Source organism: Nesoenas mayeri, assembly GCF_963082525.1.
Source record: "Nesoenas mayeri genome assembly, chromosome: 7".
Classification (NCBI taxonomy): domain Eukaryota; kingdom Metazoa; phylum Chordata; class Aves; order Columbiformes; family Columbidae; genus Nesoenas; species Nesoenas mayeri.
The window spans coordinates 1,021,480-1,036,729 of record NC_137551.1 but is presented as its reverse complement, the minus strand read 5'-3'; the positions used below and the strand labels follow the sequence as shown (position 1 = coordinate 1,036,729).

The 15,250-nt window shown below is 47.0% G+C and overlaps 1 protein-coding gene across 1 annotated transcript in view; it reads left to right on the top strand.

Moving 5' to 3' along the window:
* Positions 1-2,303: 2,303 nt before the first annotated feature.
* SGPL1 (sphingosine-1-phosphate lyase 1) overlaps positions 2,304-15,250 on the top strand; it is a gene marked incomplete at both ends in the record, with an annotated part of 42,078 nt that continues 29,131 nt past the window's right edge. Inside the window, one exon of the mRNA XM_080347707.1 lies at positions 2,304-2,345. Coding sequence (XP_080203833.1) covers positions 2,304-2,345 — 42 coding nt within the window. The remainder of the gene's footprint in view (positions 2,346-15,250) is intronic.

The following is a 15,250-nucleotide window of genomic DNA, read 5'->3' as shown; positions in this document are numbered from 1 at the left end:
CATCCCTGCAGACATCCCAGGCCAGGCTGGACGGGGCTCTGAGCACCCTGAGCTGGTGCAGATGTCCCTGCTCATGGCAGGAGGGGCACTGGATGAGCTTTGGAGGTCCCTTCAACCCAAACCATCCTGTGATTCTGCGATATTTCAAAGAGCGAACAGGAAAGGCAAACAGAAGTTGCCTGTGAAAACGGCAACTCTGGACTTGCTGAGAATGTTGAGAGGCAAACACATGCAATAGTCCCTCAAGCAGAGCTTCCCCAGAGGTCCAAAGGAACTGAGTTTATCCACGGTCTGTGCTACTGGGGATGAGCTGCTGAGCTCCCACTCGCAATCTGCATGGGAGGCATCGGTGTCACTTTGTGATCTCCTGTGATAAAGCTCATCCTCACAACAAGGTAGCAATAGGCAGGGAAAGTAGTTGTGTAGCTGGAAAGTCACTAGGGATGGGGTTTATTTTTAGGTTCCTAAATCAGGTCTCTAGACTCAACCAACCATCCAGGACCCTTCTAAAGGCAGCAGCAAGAGAGAGGTGTCTTTGGAGGTTGCTCCATGGGCGCTGCCTTATTGTGACCTTCATCTCCATCTGATGGTATTTATTTAACTCTATCAATTACGTAGGAAATGTAATATCTAGCTGAGATTTTGTGTAACTTTGAAATGAATCTTGCACTCTGTGCAGTTTTTCCTGTCGCTGTGACAATTTCTCTGCCTGGAGAGAAACCGCTCCAGGTTTACTCGTGCAGGAGAGCCAGGGATGCGCAGTGGGTTTCAGTGCCTGCTCTCATCTGGTTTCTCTTCCTCTAGACCTGGGTCTTGCTCCTGTCTCTGGGGGAATCACTGAAAGAGTAAAGCAGAAATCAGATGGTTTATATTCCTGCTGCTGGTCATGAAAATGAGGGGCAGATGGCTTCATGTTGCTGTGTTTGTCTGCTCCATAGTGACTATCCGACACTGTGGCTGTGAGTCCAGGCATTACTACTCATTTATTATTACCCCTAACCTGTGCTTTCATGCTTGCTGGACCTTCACTTTAAATTTCTCCTCATTTTAAAATTAGCCGACTTTTAAATTCTCTAATTTGCAAACCGTTCTCTCAGCTGGGGCTGTTGAAACGCTGCCTTATGAAGCTTTGCGAACCTACAGACAGATGCACAGTCCTAAAAATGTCTCTGCTCACATACGGGATCTCCCATTTCCACCCAGGAACGACCTGCCAGTGTAAATCCTCTTCTAATAAATTAAATTAATGTAGTGCAGTCAAAGATACCTCTTAATTATTTCACACTGTGCTGCTGTCTAATTCCAGGTTCCCTTGGAAATGACCTGGTGGCAAGCGTTATGGGCAGAATGGGGTCCCCAGCACTCCTGCTCCAGGCGCTCTCACCTCGCTGGCCGGCTGTGAGCAGCCACTGCCGCTTGTCCATGGGGGAATGTGGCTGCAGGACCCGATGCAGCAGCTCTGCAATGTGTTGGCAGGAGAGTGGAGCAGAGGGGGTCGGTGTCACCGTGCCCCAGGGTCAGAGAGGCACATGGGGACCTGGCCAGCGAGGTGTGACACCAGGGTGGACTTTGGCAAAGGCTGGTCAACGTGCCCAGAGATGAAAGCAGGATGGAGGCAGTGAGGTCGGTTGCATCAAAGCCCCAACCCATGAGTGTTTGCAGGGGATTTTCAAGCGCAGATTCTCATACATGTGTCTAGTGGAAATAATGAGAGCCAAATACTCCTCACCCGCAGGAATACCAGTACCGGTGGCCAGTCTCTCTGCTTGGAGGCTACTGTACTAAGGTGACAGATTTCCCAGCACATACCGTGGTTGGCTGGGGAGTTTCCAGCTCTGATTCCAGTATCTGATCAGCCTGGGGCAGATGGAAGAAGGATGGAAGGAGAGACTCCCTGAGGGCTCTGTTGCTTTCCCATTTTTTGCATGTGATCTTCAGTTGCGCACCCACTCCAGCCTCTTATTATTCAGGAATATTTAGGAAAGACCTGGAAGCAAGTAGGAAAAAACCTCTGCTGCTAAAGTATGCAGACAGCCTAGAGGGAGTGGGAAATAGGAGATAATGAAGAGTATATAACAGGCCCTGGGGGTAAATCTTCAGAGGGTGACTTGGTGGAAACCAGCAAAGGATGCAGGTTTTATCTCCAGAGCAGGGGAGGTGTCACTCTCCAGGGGGACATGGTGGCTGCTGGTAACCAAGATATCCCACGGCAGGTCCCCTGGGCAGCGAGAATGATCCACCGTGGAGCAAATCACCAAGGGAAGCGGGATGCTCCATCCCTCAGTAACCCCAAAGCCAGAAGGATGGCTCTGCTGGAAGACATTCAGCAACATGAGGATAACCAGGTGAAATTCATCATCTCTGCTAAACATGGCAGATGATGTGATATGATAACCTGTAGTGGTTTTACATCCCATCTGGTGCCACTCAGCTTTTTCGCTATGGGCCAGAAGCTTGTGAGAACAGGCTGGTTGTCACAGCCACCTCAGCTCCAGCTCCTGTGGTCCAGCCACTCCAATCTCTTTTCCTCACCAGGAGCTCTCGCCGCTGGAAGGAGAGGGCAGCATCGTATTACACTTTATTCTCCATTTGCACAGGTCTCTCCTTCCAGCTTCTGCTTGAGCCTCTTCACTCCTGCCCCATAGCAGCTTTTCCATGCCCTATGGTCCTCCCCCAATGTCCTCCTTGCCTTCCGTCTCCAGCTCTTGGCCCATTTTCTTCTGATGTGTCCAAGTTGGGGCTGCATTGGCTGTGCTGAGGCAGGACTGGGCTCGTGATTCAAGGAGAAAATAGCTGTGTCAAACCAGTTCTCGGTTTGGCTCAAACCCCTTTGTTTTTGTTGCTGCTGGAGGCATTGGGTTGGAGTGGTGAGGGCAGGTTTCCAGCACCCCAGGGAAGGGGTTCATGGGGCACCAGAGACTGCGAGTTTGTACACGATAAAGGGATGCAAAGTGTGTAGGCTCAGCATTTAGGATGGGAAACCCAAAGCTCCAAACTCTCGTTTTTCACCCTCCCATCTTTGCATGTTGTTACATCCGCAAGCTGGTGCCCACTGAAGTCAGGGATGGGAGGAGAAGCTCTGTCTGATGCTCTCCCATGAAGAGGTGAAACCAAACCCTCGCCTCGCTAGAGGAAGAGCTGAGTGGAGAGCCAGGCTTGCAAACAAATCATGTGGACAGGACGTTTTCTGACTGATGGTCCACCTTGCTCTGCTTAATTGGGGTGCTCCTAGTCAGGTAGCCCCTGATTTTGCCTGTACAGTCACAAGTTTCAAAGGTGAAGTCCATGCCCCTTCGCAGGGGGACCAGCGGGGGGCTGTTGGCTTACGCAGCAGCTGAGCTGCCACCCTGCAAAGGTCCCCAAAGACTCTTTAAAGGCCAAGGCTTAAGTATCTAGTGGAGAAGCTGAATTGTCTGCTGCTCATCTAAGCTCCTGCCCCTCTGCCCTGGGCCATGCATCGCCTCGCTCCTCCAGGCTGGAGGTGACTTCTCCATGGGAAAGCAAGGGGATAATGGAGAAACCTTGAAGAGTCATAGCATAACTCATTCCATTCCATAGAATAACCATCATAGAGTCATAGAATAGTTGGGGTGGGAAGGGACCTTCAAAGCTCATCTAGTCCAACTCCCTGGCATGAGCAGGGACATCTTCACCCAGATCAGGTTGCTCAGAGCCCTGTTCAGTCTTCTGAAGCCTCTTGGAGCTCTCTGGGAGCTGTTGTTCTCCTCCAAAAGTGTGCAGCGCTTTATTAGGGTGATTGGAGGTATATATGGCCACGCAACAGTTTCTAAACACCCGTTGTGGTGTGCCTGAAGGGCACTTCCAATTCTTGTGCTCATAAACCTGCGCAGACTCTCTTTCTTCTAAAAACCATGCTTTACCATGGAGTCTCTTAGAGGGGGAGGAAAAGGTCTAGTCCAGGTGCCCTGAGACACACTGATCAGGAGGAGCCTTGAGGCCACCTGTGTCCAGTATAAAGCTGAGGGCACTAATGAGCCTTAATTAGCCTCACCTGGGGCCTCTACCCATGAGCCCAGGAGCATATTTAAGCTCAGCCAGCAGCCCAGGTGGGTTTATCAGCCTGTACTTTTGTACTTGCTCACTTGCTCTGGATGGACCTGAAGTTGCTCCATGCCCTTGCTGTGTTGGGGGGCGCTGATAGCCCTTTCATGAGGATGCACCCTCAGATGCTTCTGGATGGACCTTGTTGGTGGGGTCACTGCCTGTACTATGTCACCCTGGCTCATTCTCCTGCATCATATGGGTCCTCCAAGGAGCTGTTATCATCCCCAAAACATCTATGTCTTCCTCCTGCTTCCCCTTGCATGGGCCTTTGAGGTAGGTGGGAAGTATCCTTGGACTTTCTGCTGTGCAATAATGTTTTTGGTGTTGTTGGGCCGGGTCTATTGAGCACTCACCGCTACAGTTCATCGTATAAATGCAATGAGATATCAGGAGTGATACTGATTTCTTTTCTACAAGATAGCTTAGGCAATTCTATACGCTCCTGCACACCAGCCTGTTGCCTGCCCTGTGAGCAAGGACAGGAAACTATCTGACTGGTGCTGGTGTTAACTTTAAAAAGCAAATTATAGAGAGAGGTGGAAAAACTCAAATGTGCTCAGGCAGCAACTGTAAACATTTGGCTTTGAGAGGTTTAGGGCTATTTTACTTGTGAATCTGTTGTGTGGTTTTTCATGCAGCTCTGGTCTCGGACCGGCCCTTTTTAAGTCAGTTCATGTAAGCCGGGTCTGGCAGCCAGAGGTGTTATCCTCCCAGTCTGGTTTGTAGGCGATTTCTTCCCAGGGAAAAACAAACAAACTTAATTATGGTACCTGAGTGGAGGGAAGCAGTCAACATCAGTGATGTGCTTGTTAGGAGACTTATAAAGGAGCCGCACACCACCAGCCCTGCAAAGCAGCTGGAAACCCCCATTTAGCAGGGCACTGTCTGCTCGTTTTGTGTTTTATTGTGTGGAGGTTGCTAGGCTGCTTTTCTTGGGGCAGCAGCAGAGCCTGCCTCCTTTTTGTCTTCCTTGTTTCTCTATCCTTCCGCCTGAAACACACTGTGAAATAACCTCCCGGGCTTGGATCCTTAGGAGTTGCGAGTTGCTCACCATAGCTACGTGTCGGAGAGGCTCAATTGATGGGGTCACAGGGGTGGGCAGAGCCGAAGGACGGCAAAGTGGTCAGAGCTGGGTTTAGATCTCAATCTGAGGTCTGATAAGCCGAAGAAAAGACTTTGCTGTGTTGTTGCACAATGATATTTTGTGCAATCGCAGGAAAATAGGGCTGGATCAGCTTCAAGAGGTCATCTGGCCCACCTCTCTGTGGTCAGCTTTGCTGTGGCAAATGAGTGTCCAACCTCTTTGTAAAGAGTTTCTGCTGATGGAGATTTCTCAGTTTCTATAGTGAATGTATCCCAGCACTTTACCACTATAGAGATGTCTCACCTCGCTGCAGTTTTACCTTATTACTTCTAACCCTACCTCCAGCCGACACGGAAAGTTGTTTCTATTCCTCAAGGCATCTCGGCTACAACCCTGTTTCCCTCCTCTCCCACCTTGCAGCTCCGGTTTTCCAGACATTGTTCTTTCCCTGCAAACCCCTGATGTCCCCAGCTGAGCTAGAGGCTCCAGTTCCCCGGTTAGTTCAGACTCTGGTATTTGCTTGTTTTCCCAGGAGCTGTGGGTGAAGGTCCAGCTTTGTAAAGCCCATCCTGCTCCCTTTGCTCCAGCAACCAACCTTGTAGTTATGTTAATCTCCCTCTGCTGCTCTTGTTTTGGACTTTGGCACTGACAAGGCTTCCTCAGGTTAATGCAAAGCATTTCCTGAAATGAAATATATCCAGGGAACATTCCTCTTTTTCTTAAGGCTATAATGCTTTCTCCGAGCCCTTGAAATGTGACCATATTTGTTAAAAATGGACAATGCAAGTGCCCTCCCCCCATCCCATCTTTTCCCTGCACGGTTCATTAGTTTGTAATCTCAACAATTGCCAGGGAAACCTTTCTAATCTTGTCAATTGGCAATGCGGCTGCTTTTCAATTTAGTTTTAAAATAGGATTTTAAGTCAGGCTATGCCTATGCTATTAATTTGAATTCTTGATTTAGTAAGTTGCTGCTTAATAAGATCTTTGCTAGGCTGCTTTAATGCCTTTCTCCAAGGGTAAAGAATAACATTTACAGGGAGGGAAGAAGTGTTGTCCAGCAGTTATTTACAAATGCAGTGTATTTAGCCAGGTTTCTTTAAAAGTCATCTTGTGTAATTTGCATTGAGTGAAATTAAGGCACTTGAATTAATTTGGAAAACGGTCCTTTTAAGAGAGATGCACACTGTAAAATGTAGAGATTGACCTGATCGACGCAGGGCCGGTCCCTTCAAGAACTGCGTCTGGTTTGAGCTAAACCCAGCAATGTAGAGGAACAAGGCTTAAGTTGAGCTTAGCGTGCTGTACACATGGAATCCCATTGATGAGACTGAACGTGGTCCTCCCCGGCAGCTTTTCTCTTAGATTAATTAAAAAGAAGCTAATAGCTGATGCTCGGTACTTTAGGATCTAGCACATAACTGTGGAGGGGATGAGCTCCACCACTGCAGGTTGAGCAGTGGAGTATCACCAGTCTGCAGACAGATCGCTGCTGGTTCTGATTAATCCAATGCAAACAAAAGGCTTTTTAGAAATGCTGCAGTTGGAGAGGATTTAAGAGAATAGAAATAGGTTGGAGCACCGCTGGCATAGTAATTGATATTTTACTGTTTCTATTTTTTTTAATATACACGCAGCACTAACTTTTTAATACATTATTTTGGGAGAAACCCTATAGAAAAGCCTCATAATCCTGCTGCTTCCTTTGTTCAGTTTTAGCGGCCGGTTTTCTTCATCCACGCGCTTTATTCCTGTGGTCAGCTGGTTTCCTGAGCTGAGATCCCTTGAGGTCCTCAAGTTTCATGAGGTCTTCAAGTTTCATGAAGTCCAGAGCCTTGTGCTGCCTGAGAGTTTCTTTTTGATGACACAGACGTGTTTTGGGAAAATCTTTAGGACGTTGTGCACCTTTGCAGCTCCGGTGGTGGCTTCTGACTCCGATTAATGCCAGGGGAGCAGGTGGCTGGAGTGAGGGACGCCAGGACCTGCCTTTCTGCAGCTGTTGGGGGTGATTTCACAGCATCTCATCTCCGAGACCTAATGAGGAGATGCCAACATTGGCTTTGCAGGAGTCAGAATACCCCGAGGATGTGAAAAGCCTCGTGTGGGCGCACATTCAAGTCCGGCTTGGCCGCAAACTTTTCAGTGCATCATAAACAATGTCTTTGTTTACACACTGAGGTGTAACTACTGGGTTAATTTGCTGAGCATCCAGTGTTGAAAGCAAGATGTTCTATTTACCGGTGTAACCAAAGCTGGCTGGACACAGGAGCGGGATCTGCTAACAAGCACCAAAGTGGCCAGAGAAGCCAATGCTGGGGTCACCTTTGAGCTGCTCCTAATCTCCGCTGCCACCGAAAGCAACACCTTGTTGCATGATGAGGATGGAGAACAAAGTCACAGGTGGTCCTCACACTTTAGCTGGTATTTTAACCGATGTTCCATAGGCATCAGGGAATCACGGAGGCTTTCCTGGCTCTGACACACGTCTTGTTACCCATCAAACCACTGCTGAGCTCCAAGAGAGCCAGAAATTACTTGGAATTAAAATGATGTTTGACAAGCCTCAAGTGCAGCTGAAGAATCTCTTGTTGCTCTCTTTGGAAGGGGTCTCCAAGTTGTGAGGCATTAGGCCAAAGCTCGCTGCATTTTATTTACATTTTTACAATTAAACGAGGGCTTGATAAGACTGACAAGGAAGATACGCCTTAGGTGGTTGTTAAACAGCAACCTCTAAACTGTCAGGGTGATTTAAAGGACAGTAGGGTATGAAGAGACTTTTCCAGTGTGAGATTAGAGTAATCAATAACAACACGCTCACAGACATAAATCACTTCTTAAAAGCCATTTATCATTCAGTGAAGTGCAGGAGCTATAGTGTTTGACAAAGCCCCAGCGGAACGATGGAGAATATCACTGACTGATTTCTTTCTCTCGTTATGCCAGCGAAGAGCAATCAATCATATTTAAACGAGTGTGTGGGGGGTTTTTTTCCTCTTCTGTGATCCCTTGTAGTTTGAGGGGAAACAGTATCCAGGGGCATTAATTATTTAATCCGCATTGCCACTGCCTTCTGCATGTGAGGTCTGGGTGTTGTGCTGGGAAGAGGGGGCAGTATAATTTCTGGGCTGTATATTGGGGCTTGGAGTTGAGTGCTTGCTTCGTTATTATTTTTGAAGAGGTTAACACTGGAGATTCAGCTCCCTCTATGGTCAGAAGAGGGAGAGACGCTTTTCAGGGGGTCTTTCCAGAGGATGCCCTTGCCAGCTTGGGTATTCCTTGTTTAGCAGCTCAAGTTTTGCTTCCTCCTAAATTTGTGGTGTAAATCCCACTACGGGTGGTAAACCCTGAGCTGTGAATTGAATCGTGCCCTTGGGGGCTAATACACCTACTATGGTGTGATAAGTGGTGCAAAAGAACAAAAAATAATCAGGAATGGTATGGAAAAAACTGCTCTGCATTAAAAGACAATAGACTTTGAAATGCCTGTATATTGCACTGAAAATTTGGCAAGAAATGGAGTGCGTAGTGTGTTAAGCATTCTTGCCCAGGGCCTGCTGGAGGTGAGATGGGGCCAATGCACAGGAACTGCAGGTACAGGTGTTTTTTGCAGCCAGCAGCCTGTATGGATTTACTGTAATTAAGAGGCTGTGGTTTATCAGACTAGAGGAACCACTTAAAGAACCGCAGAGGTGGGATTTTCAATGTGCATCCTCAGTCGCCGAGCATATGTGGGCTTGGAGCCTCTGGTTGCCTCTTAGGGGAGCTGAAAGGCACAATGTGGGCAGCAGTTCCTCCTCTGTCTCTTTGGGACATTAAATTATAAAGATGATTTTAGTAGCTTGATCACCTGTGAGCTGCTCCGTTGTGAGCAGGAGAGCAAGGAGCAGCTCTGAAGGCAACACACCTTGTTCATCGCCAGGAAGATGCTGCTACTGAACCTTCTCTATCAGCTGCAGATAATGGGCACTTCAGTGAAGCGGGACAAATCCGGGCTGTGGTTTCGGTCCCACACAGATAGGAAGGAACAAATATACAGGCTTCTCAGGCTGATTTCCCACCACGGGGCTGCTGAGACTAGTTTGCTATCGTTAGACTTCGGAAGGGGACTGTAAGTGCTGTTACATGTCCGTGCAGCAAATGGAGTGGTTGCAGATTTGGCTGTGCTATAGGAACAGGTCCCTTGTGAGTCTCAGACATAATAAACTGAAACATGTGAGCGCGAGCATATGACGATAGAACGCAGTTGTCCAAAATAGGGCTTATTGTCTTGAACGTGGGGCAGTTGCAACCACCTTTCACAGGGGGTTTCACCATGCTGAACTGAAGCTCAATTTGCTGCGCCATACGGAATAGTCAATGTTGTATTTTCATATATTTGGTGTCAGTACGCGAGGGCAAAGAAAGAAACACGGGAATCCTTCGGCATAATACTTGAGAGAGTTTGGGCCCAGTTTGGTAAAGAGCGTGGCTTTTAATTTCTGCTTGCTTGCCTTGCAAAGCGCTGGGGTTCCCATGTTGAAGGGAGAGCTTAATGCTTCTTTCTCCCTCTCCTCCAGAGTTTTCCCACCGAGGAGAAGCTCTGAAGAAATCAATGAGAAATCAGTTGTGAGACTGAAAGAGCAAGGTGAAACTGCAAATATTACTACAGCCATTCTGAAGCCAGGATTGCGAGGTACTGGTTGCAGTAAATGTGGCTGGAAAGGTGCCTCTGACAGGGAGCGATGGCTTTACCTGGTGCTGGGCAAGCAGGATTTTCTCTGAATTCTAGCAATGGGGAGGGTGTCAGAGGCTGCCTCGGTTGTGGTCTGATAGTCCGCTAACAGCCTGCATTGAATTTATTAATATTCTACCAAGCCAATAGTAAGAAGTTTATATCCAAGTATTTTAATATGTATTGGGCTAATTCAGTCCAATGGTAAAACCATTACATTGCCACTTGTCATCTTCTTGGCTTGTCTGGTTTATTTCTCAACTCCCAGGGGCATCACCTTGTGTTATATAATAAAACACCTCCTTTTCTGGGTTGGTGCTAGAATGCCGCTGGGATGGCTGCACTGGGCAGCGGGATGCAGTAATGTATGGAATTTCTCCAAACTGGGCTGGGTCCTGGTGCTCAGGAAGGTGAACCAAAGCGCTTGCACCAGCACCAACTGTCGCAAGCCGGCTGACAGGGCAGGATCCTACCCAAACCTCACCAGATGCACCTTTGCGCGCAGTTTCTGCTCTGTAATCGAGCCAGGATGTGACACCGTGATTCTCCGAGCTGTTTAGGGGCACAGCACTGGAAAGAGTCGCGCAGATCACACACACGTAAATGCGTTAGGACACACAGTGCTGACACTGACGTTTGGTCCATCTTGTCCTTTTCTGCTGCTGGTCTTTAATATATCCAGCACCTTTGGAAAGAAGAAGCGTGTGGCTTGAGCAGGGCAATTGTCAGACCTATAGGGATGAGAAAGGAAGAAACCAGGATGGGAACAAGGAGCACTGGTGGCGACAGGTTGGGGAGGACCAGCAGGTGACACTGGGATGTGTCTGGAGCACTGCAATGAGGTGACCCCTTCCAAGGGACACACGGCAGTCCCTGGAAAGGAAAACCTCAAGTGTTCTTGCCATAAACAGCATCAGAAATGTCTTGTTTGGGAGCGCTGGGGTCAGTGTTTGCAAGAGACCCTCAGGCTGGCCGAAAGGGTAGATGCTGCAACTTTGCTGCTCATCACGTTGGGTTGTTCAAGGAGCTGAACGTTGCCTGTTCTCAGCTTGCGGCAGATGGTGTCCAAGGCTAACGGCTCTGCACTCAATGGGCTTTTCTCTTTGTTTTGGAAGGGCCAATTTCTTTTGGGGAGCTACATGTAAAACTGGACAGGAAAGGGGAAAAACATCCCCCTGAATATTTTTCCCTGTTTTTCTTCTAGAGAACTGTGATTCTGTAACTGCTGCTCTTTGGTTTGCCATTTCCCAATCTCGTACTGTAGTCATTAAGCCAAGTAATTTCTTCAGAGTTTATACCAAACCAGAGCTTTGTATTTCTTTCTTAATACATACACAGGAGGTGTAACGCAAATATTTGTTTCCATGTGCTCGTATTTCAGCACTTTGAGTAGCTTCTGTCCTAGGCAACTTGGAAACAAGAAAAGACATGGGATTCCTTTTAATTCCACCAATTCCAGTGTAATTTTCTATAAGATGAGAACGTATGCTGCCTGCCAAACAGGAATATTGTACAGCTGGGTCGGGAACGGAGCCCATATGTGCACAATATAAAGTTGCATCACTGAAGATTACAGGAAAGAATTTTGCTAGTGGAGAAAATAGCTGCTGTTCTTGATCTGTTTCGTTATAAATCAGACAAATCAACAGGAAAACTCTAGGTTAATCAGACATAATGGGTTTTTTATGTAAACCCGTGTTAGGCTTTCATTGTGAGGGCCCTTTGAGCTCATTTAGTTTTATATTGCTTTTTAAAAGTCTGCTCCTCTGGTACGAGTTTTCGTCTAGTCCTCATCCCTCAAAGGTGTATTCATGTGTTTAATTTTATGCACCATAAATTTTGATTAAGCTTGAGCTGTACTTTGAGCGGAGGCTTAGAGCATCTGCTCTAGACCAGACTTGCCTCTTTAGGTCTTCAAGAACAAGCTGGGGGAAGAAAGCTTCCTCTTGACAAAGATCTATATAACCACGCTTCTTTTAATGCAGTAGTTTGCTGGATGTGCTGTACTTGGCTAAGTCTCTGCAATGCATTGAACCCCTGTCTCATGCAACGAGACAAACAAATCCTATAAGGCGCTCATGCAGTTTTCCCCGAGGCAATTTGGGGTTGTAAACAGCTTAAATCTGGGTTGTCCTTATAACAGCATCTCCCAGCAGAGTTACCAGTGCCCTGTGTAATAGGGATGTGAGCAGTCGGATCGGAGCACGCGGTGCTGAAATACATCCCGCTCCACCTTTGCAAGATTGCGATTGTTCGTCTGTAAAAGCTGCTTGATGGGTGTGTAAATTAGGATCCTGTGCTCCAGCAGCACTTGGCTGGTCTTCGTGGGTTCACTCATGTGAGCCACAGAGTGCGAGAAGGGAAATATTCCTCTTTACCATCAAATCTTGTCCTGTGCTCCCCCAAGGCTTGCACAGAACCACACTGACAAATCAGACTAAATGACAGGAGGAGTGTGATTTGGGCTCTGTTAACATCACGCATGTTTGGATGGAAATGAGAGTCTTTTTCACAAATCACTTGTGGGCAACAGTGAATTTACTTAGTTTTGCCACATCTACTTTCTGTTCCTTAGTAGTGGTCAGGTTGTTTTCTTAAAATGATTCAGTTAACTACATCACCCAGGTTTTTGAGATTACCTGCTCAGCTGATTAATTGCTTACATCTGCTCTGTACTAGCTGGTGTCCCTCATCATAAGAAGGACAATTGGTACTAGAGAGAGTGCAGAGGAGGTGACAAAGCTGGTGAGGGACCTGGAGCACAAGTGTGATGAGAAGTGGTTGAGGGACCTGGGGCTGTTCAGCCTGGAGAACAGGAGCTGAGAGGAGATCATCTCACTGTCTGCAGCTGCCTGAAAGGAGGTTGGAGCATGGAGGGTGTTGGTCTATTCTCCCACGTAGCAAGTGATATGACAAGAGGAAATGGCCTCAAGTTGCATCAGTGAGGTTCAGATTGAATATTAGGAAAAAATTCTTCAAGGAAAGGGTGGTCAGGCATTGGAACAGGCTGCCCAGGGCAGTGCTGGAGTCACCAGCCCTGGAGGGGTTCAAAAGGTGTTTAGACGAGGTTCTTAGGGACGTAGTTTAATGCCAGAGTTAGGTTATGGCTGGACTCCATGATCCTGAGGGTCTTTTCCAACTGGAATGATTCTATGATTCTAGTTACGAACACTTCAGTGGATATTTGGTGTGATATTGCCTGTTTAATTAGTCAGAGGAGAGGATGGTGGAAGCCAGTTTGGATGGCATCTTCTCCTTGAGCCTTTCATATCCTCCAAATAAGCAAGTGAAAACTGTCAGCGGGCTGTTTCTATCCCAGCTCAAGCCTCTAGAAGCCATGGCTGGCTGGAGCAGAGGTTGTAGTTCCTGCCTGTTGCTGAAGTGTGGGGAGCAATGTTTCTTGTAGGCTTATTGCACCTTCCTTTATGTCTGAGAATTACAGCTGGAGGTTTGCTAATGGCTCGGCTATTGATTCGTTTCTTAATGCGGCATTGGTGATTCGCTTAGGTAGGCAACATTAAACTGCTTGTAAATGGCAAATCTGAATGATGGTAAAGTCCTGTGGAATCAGAGGAAGTAATTCAGTCTCTAAAAGAAGCCTTCTGATCAAATGTAGATCAAAACCTTAAATCTACATTAAATTGTGTTACTTCTCCCTGTATTTTAAAGGTTAGCCCATTCTTCCTCTTCAGGACTGCCAGAGCTAAGCCGAGCGGGGTTGAATAAGTGGAGCTGTTAGTACCTTAAACTACATCAAGAATATAGTATCCACCTAAAATCCTCACCAAAAATATTGAAACCCGCTCTTTCCTCCCCACCTTTTGCAGGTGTCTCACCCGTGCACATTGAAGCCGGGGTGCTGCTCATACCTTAACTGAGAAGCTCTGCCTTGTGCTGTTTGATCGCAGCCCCTTCTGTTCCCTGGGCCAGCTGGTTGCTACTCACTTGTGGGAGTGAGCAAGGAGCATTGAGGCCAAGGGAAATAGGGGTTTGTCCCATTCGGAAAGTTACGATAATCCCGTCTTTTCATTACTTGGTGGAAAGAGGAAAAAACCCTCATTTTTTTTCACAAGGTGCTTTCATCTTATCGTCATCTGAATAGCGGCAAAAGCCATTTCTGCCTGGGCTTTGGAGAAGCTGTGTGATGGACCAGAGAAAAAAACATGGAAACCCTGGCTTATAATGAATACAGGAAAACTAATTTCCATGGAGTAAGTCTCCCGCTTTCAAAACAGGTTCTTAAACTTGGTTGTAAAGCTGTGAAGGAGCTGTGGTCCTCTAATGTGCTTTGGAGCGGCAGCTCTGGCTCTTGAGCCTTGTTGGTTGTTATTGCTCTAAGGGGAAGGCTGCTGCAGGACCTCGGCTCTCTCACGGCTTTAAAAGCTTTTGTAGTTCCCAGCCTAAATTTGCATCCATTTGTACTCACGCCACCGTTGTCCTTTCACCCACACAGCTCCTTTTCCTCCCCCACCCATGTATTTATAGTGAGATACAGTATTCTTCTCTACCTGTGCTTTTAGTCAGGTTAAACAAACCAAGCCCTTGATTTCCCGGCATTGTGTGAAGGTGTGTGCATAGATCAGCAAGGCTTGCAGTGATGCATCCTAAGAGGTGTATTTTTATGTTCAAAGGGACAAACATGATTTCCTCTCGCTCTCTTGAGAGCAAGATGTTACACGGACATAAATGCCTTTTTTTTTTAAAGGATATTTTACAAATAGCATCATTTTTCAGCAAGTTTAGGGGCCTCACTGCTTATTGCAAAGGTTGTTTTGATTAGAAAACACAGCACTTCTGGGGTCATCTCGAATAGACGCTTTCTTGCTTGGCAAATGCACAGGAAGACCTACTTTTTGAGACCGATTGTGGGTTAGTAACAGATCTGTTTGTTCCCCTTGTCTGCTAAAAAGAACATCTGATGTCTAGGAATGCTTCTAAAAACGCTCCCTGAAGGGCAGTTTTCTCGAGATAAAAGTACTGCCTGGTGGCTTATGTGAGATGCCATCTTCTGTGAGGAGACAGCTTGGATGGCACAGTGACAGCTGATGAAAACAGTTACCGCTTGTAATGGGGCACGGAGTTACATATTTGTACTAACTACAAATGCCAAGAGCTGGTACTTGTACACCGGTCTCAAAACATTATGAAAACACGAGGACGGGAGGTTAAATGCAATCACTTAAAAAGCCACACCAAGGTCTGTGCAAGAGAATGTACAGATTTATAGATTTTTAAAACCAATATATATTCTGGAGTGACTAACCGGAAATCTTCAGTTTTAGTTGTCATGAACCTAATGTCTTAGTAGGTTTGGAAGCTTGCAACAAAAGGTGCAACTCCAACACAAGGGACAACATATAACTGCAGGTTTTGATCTCTGGTAAGGACGT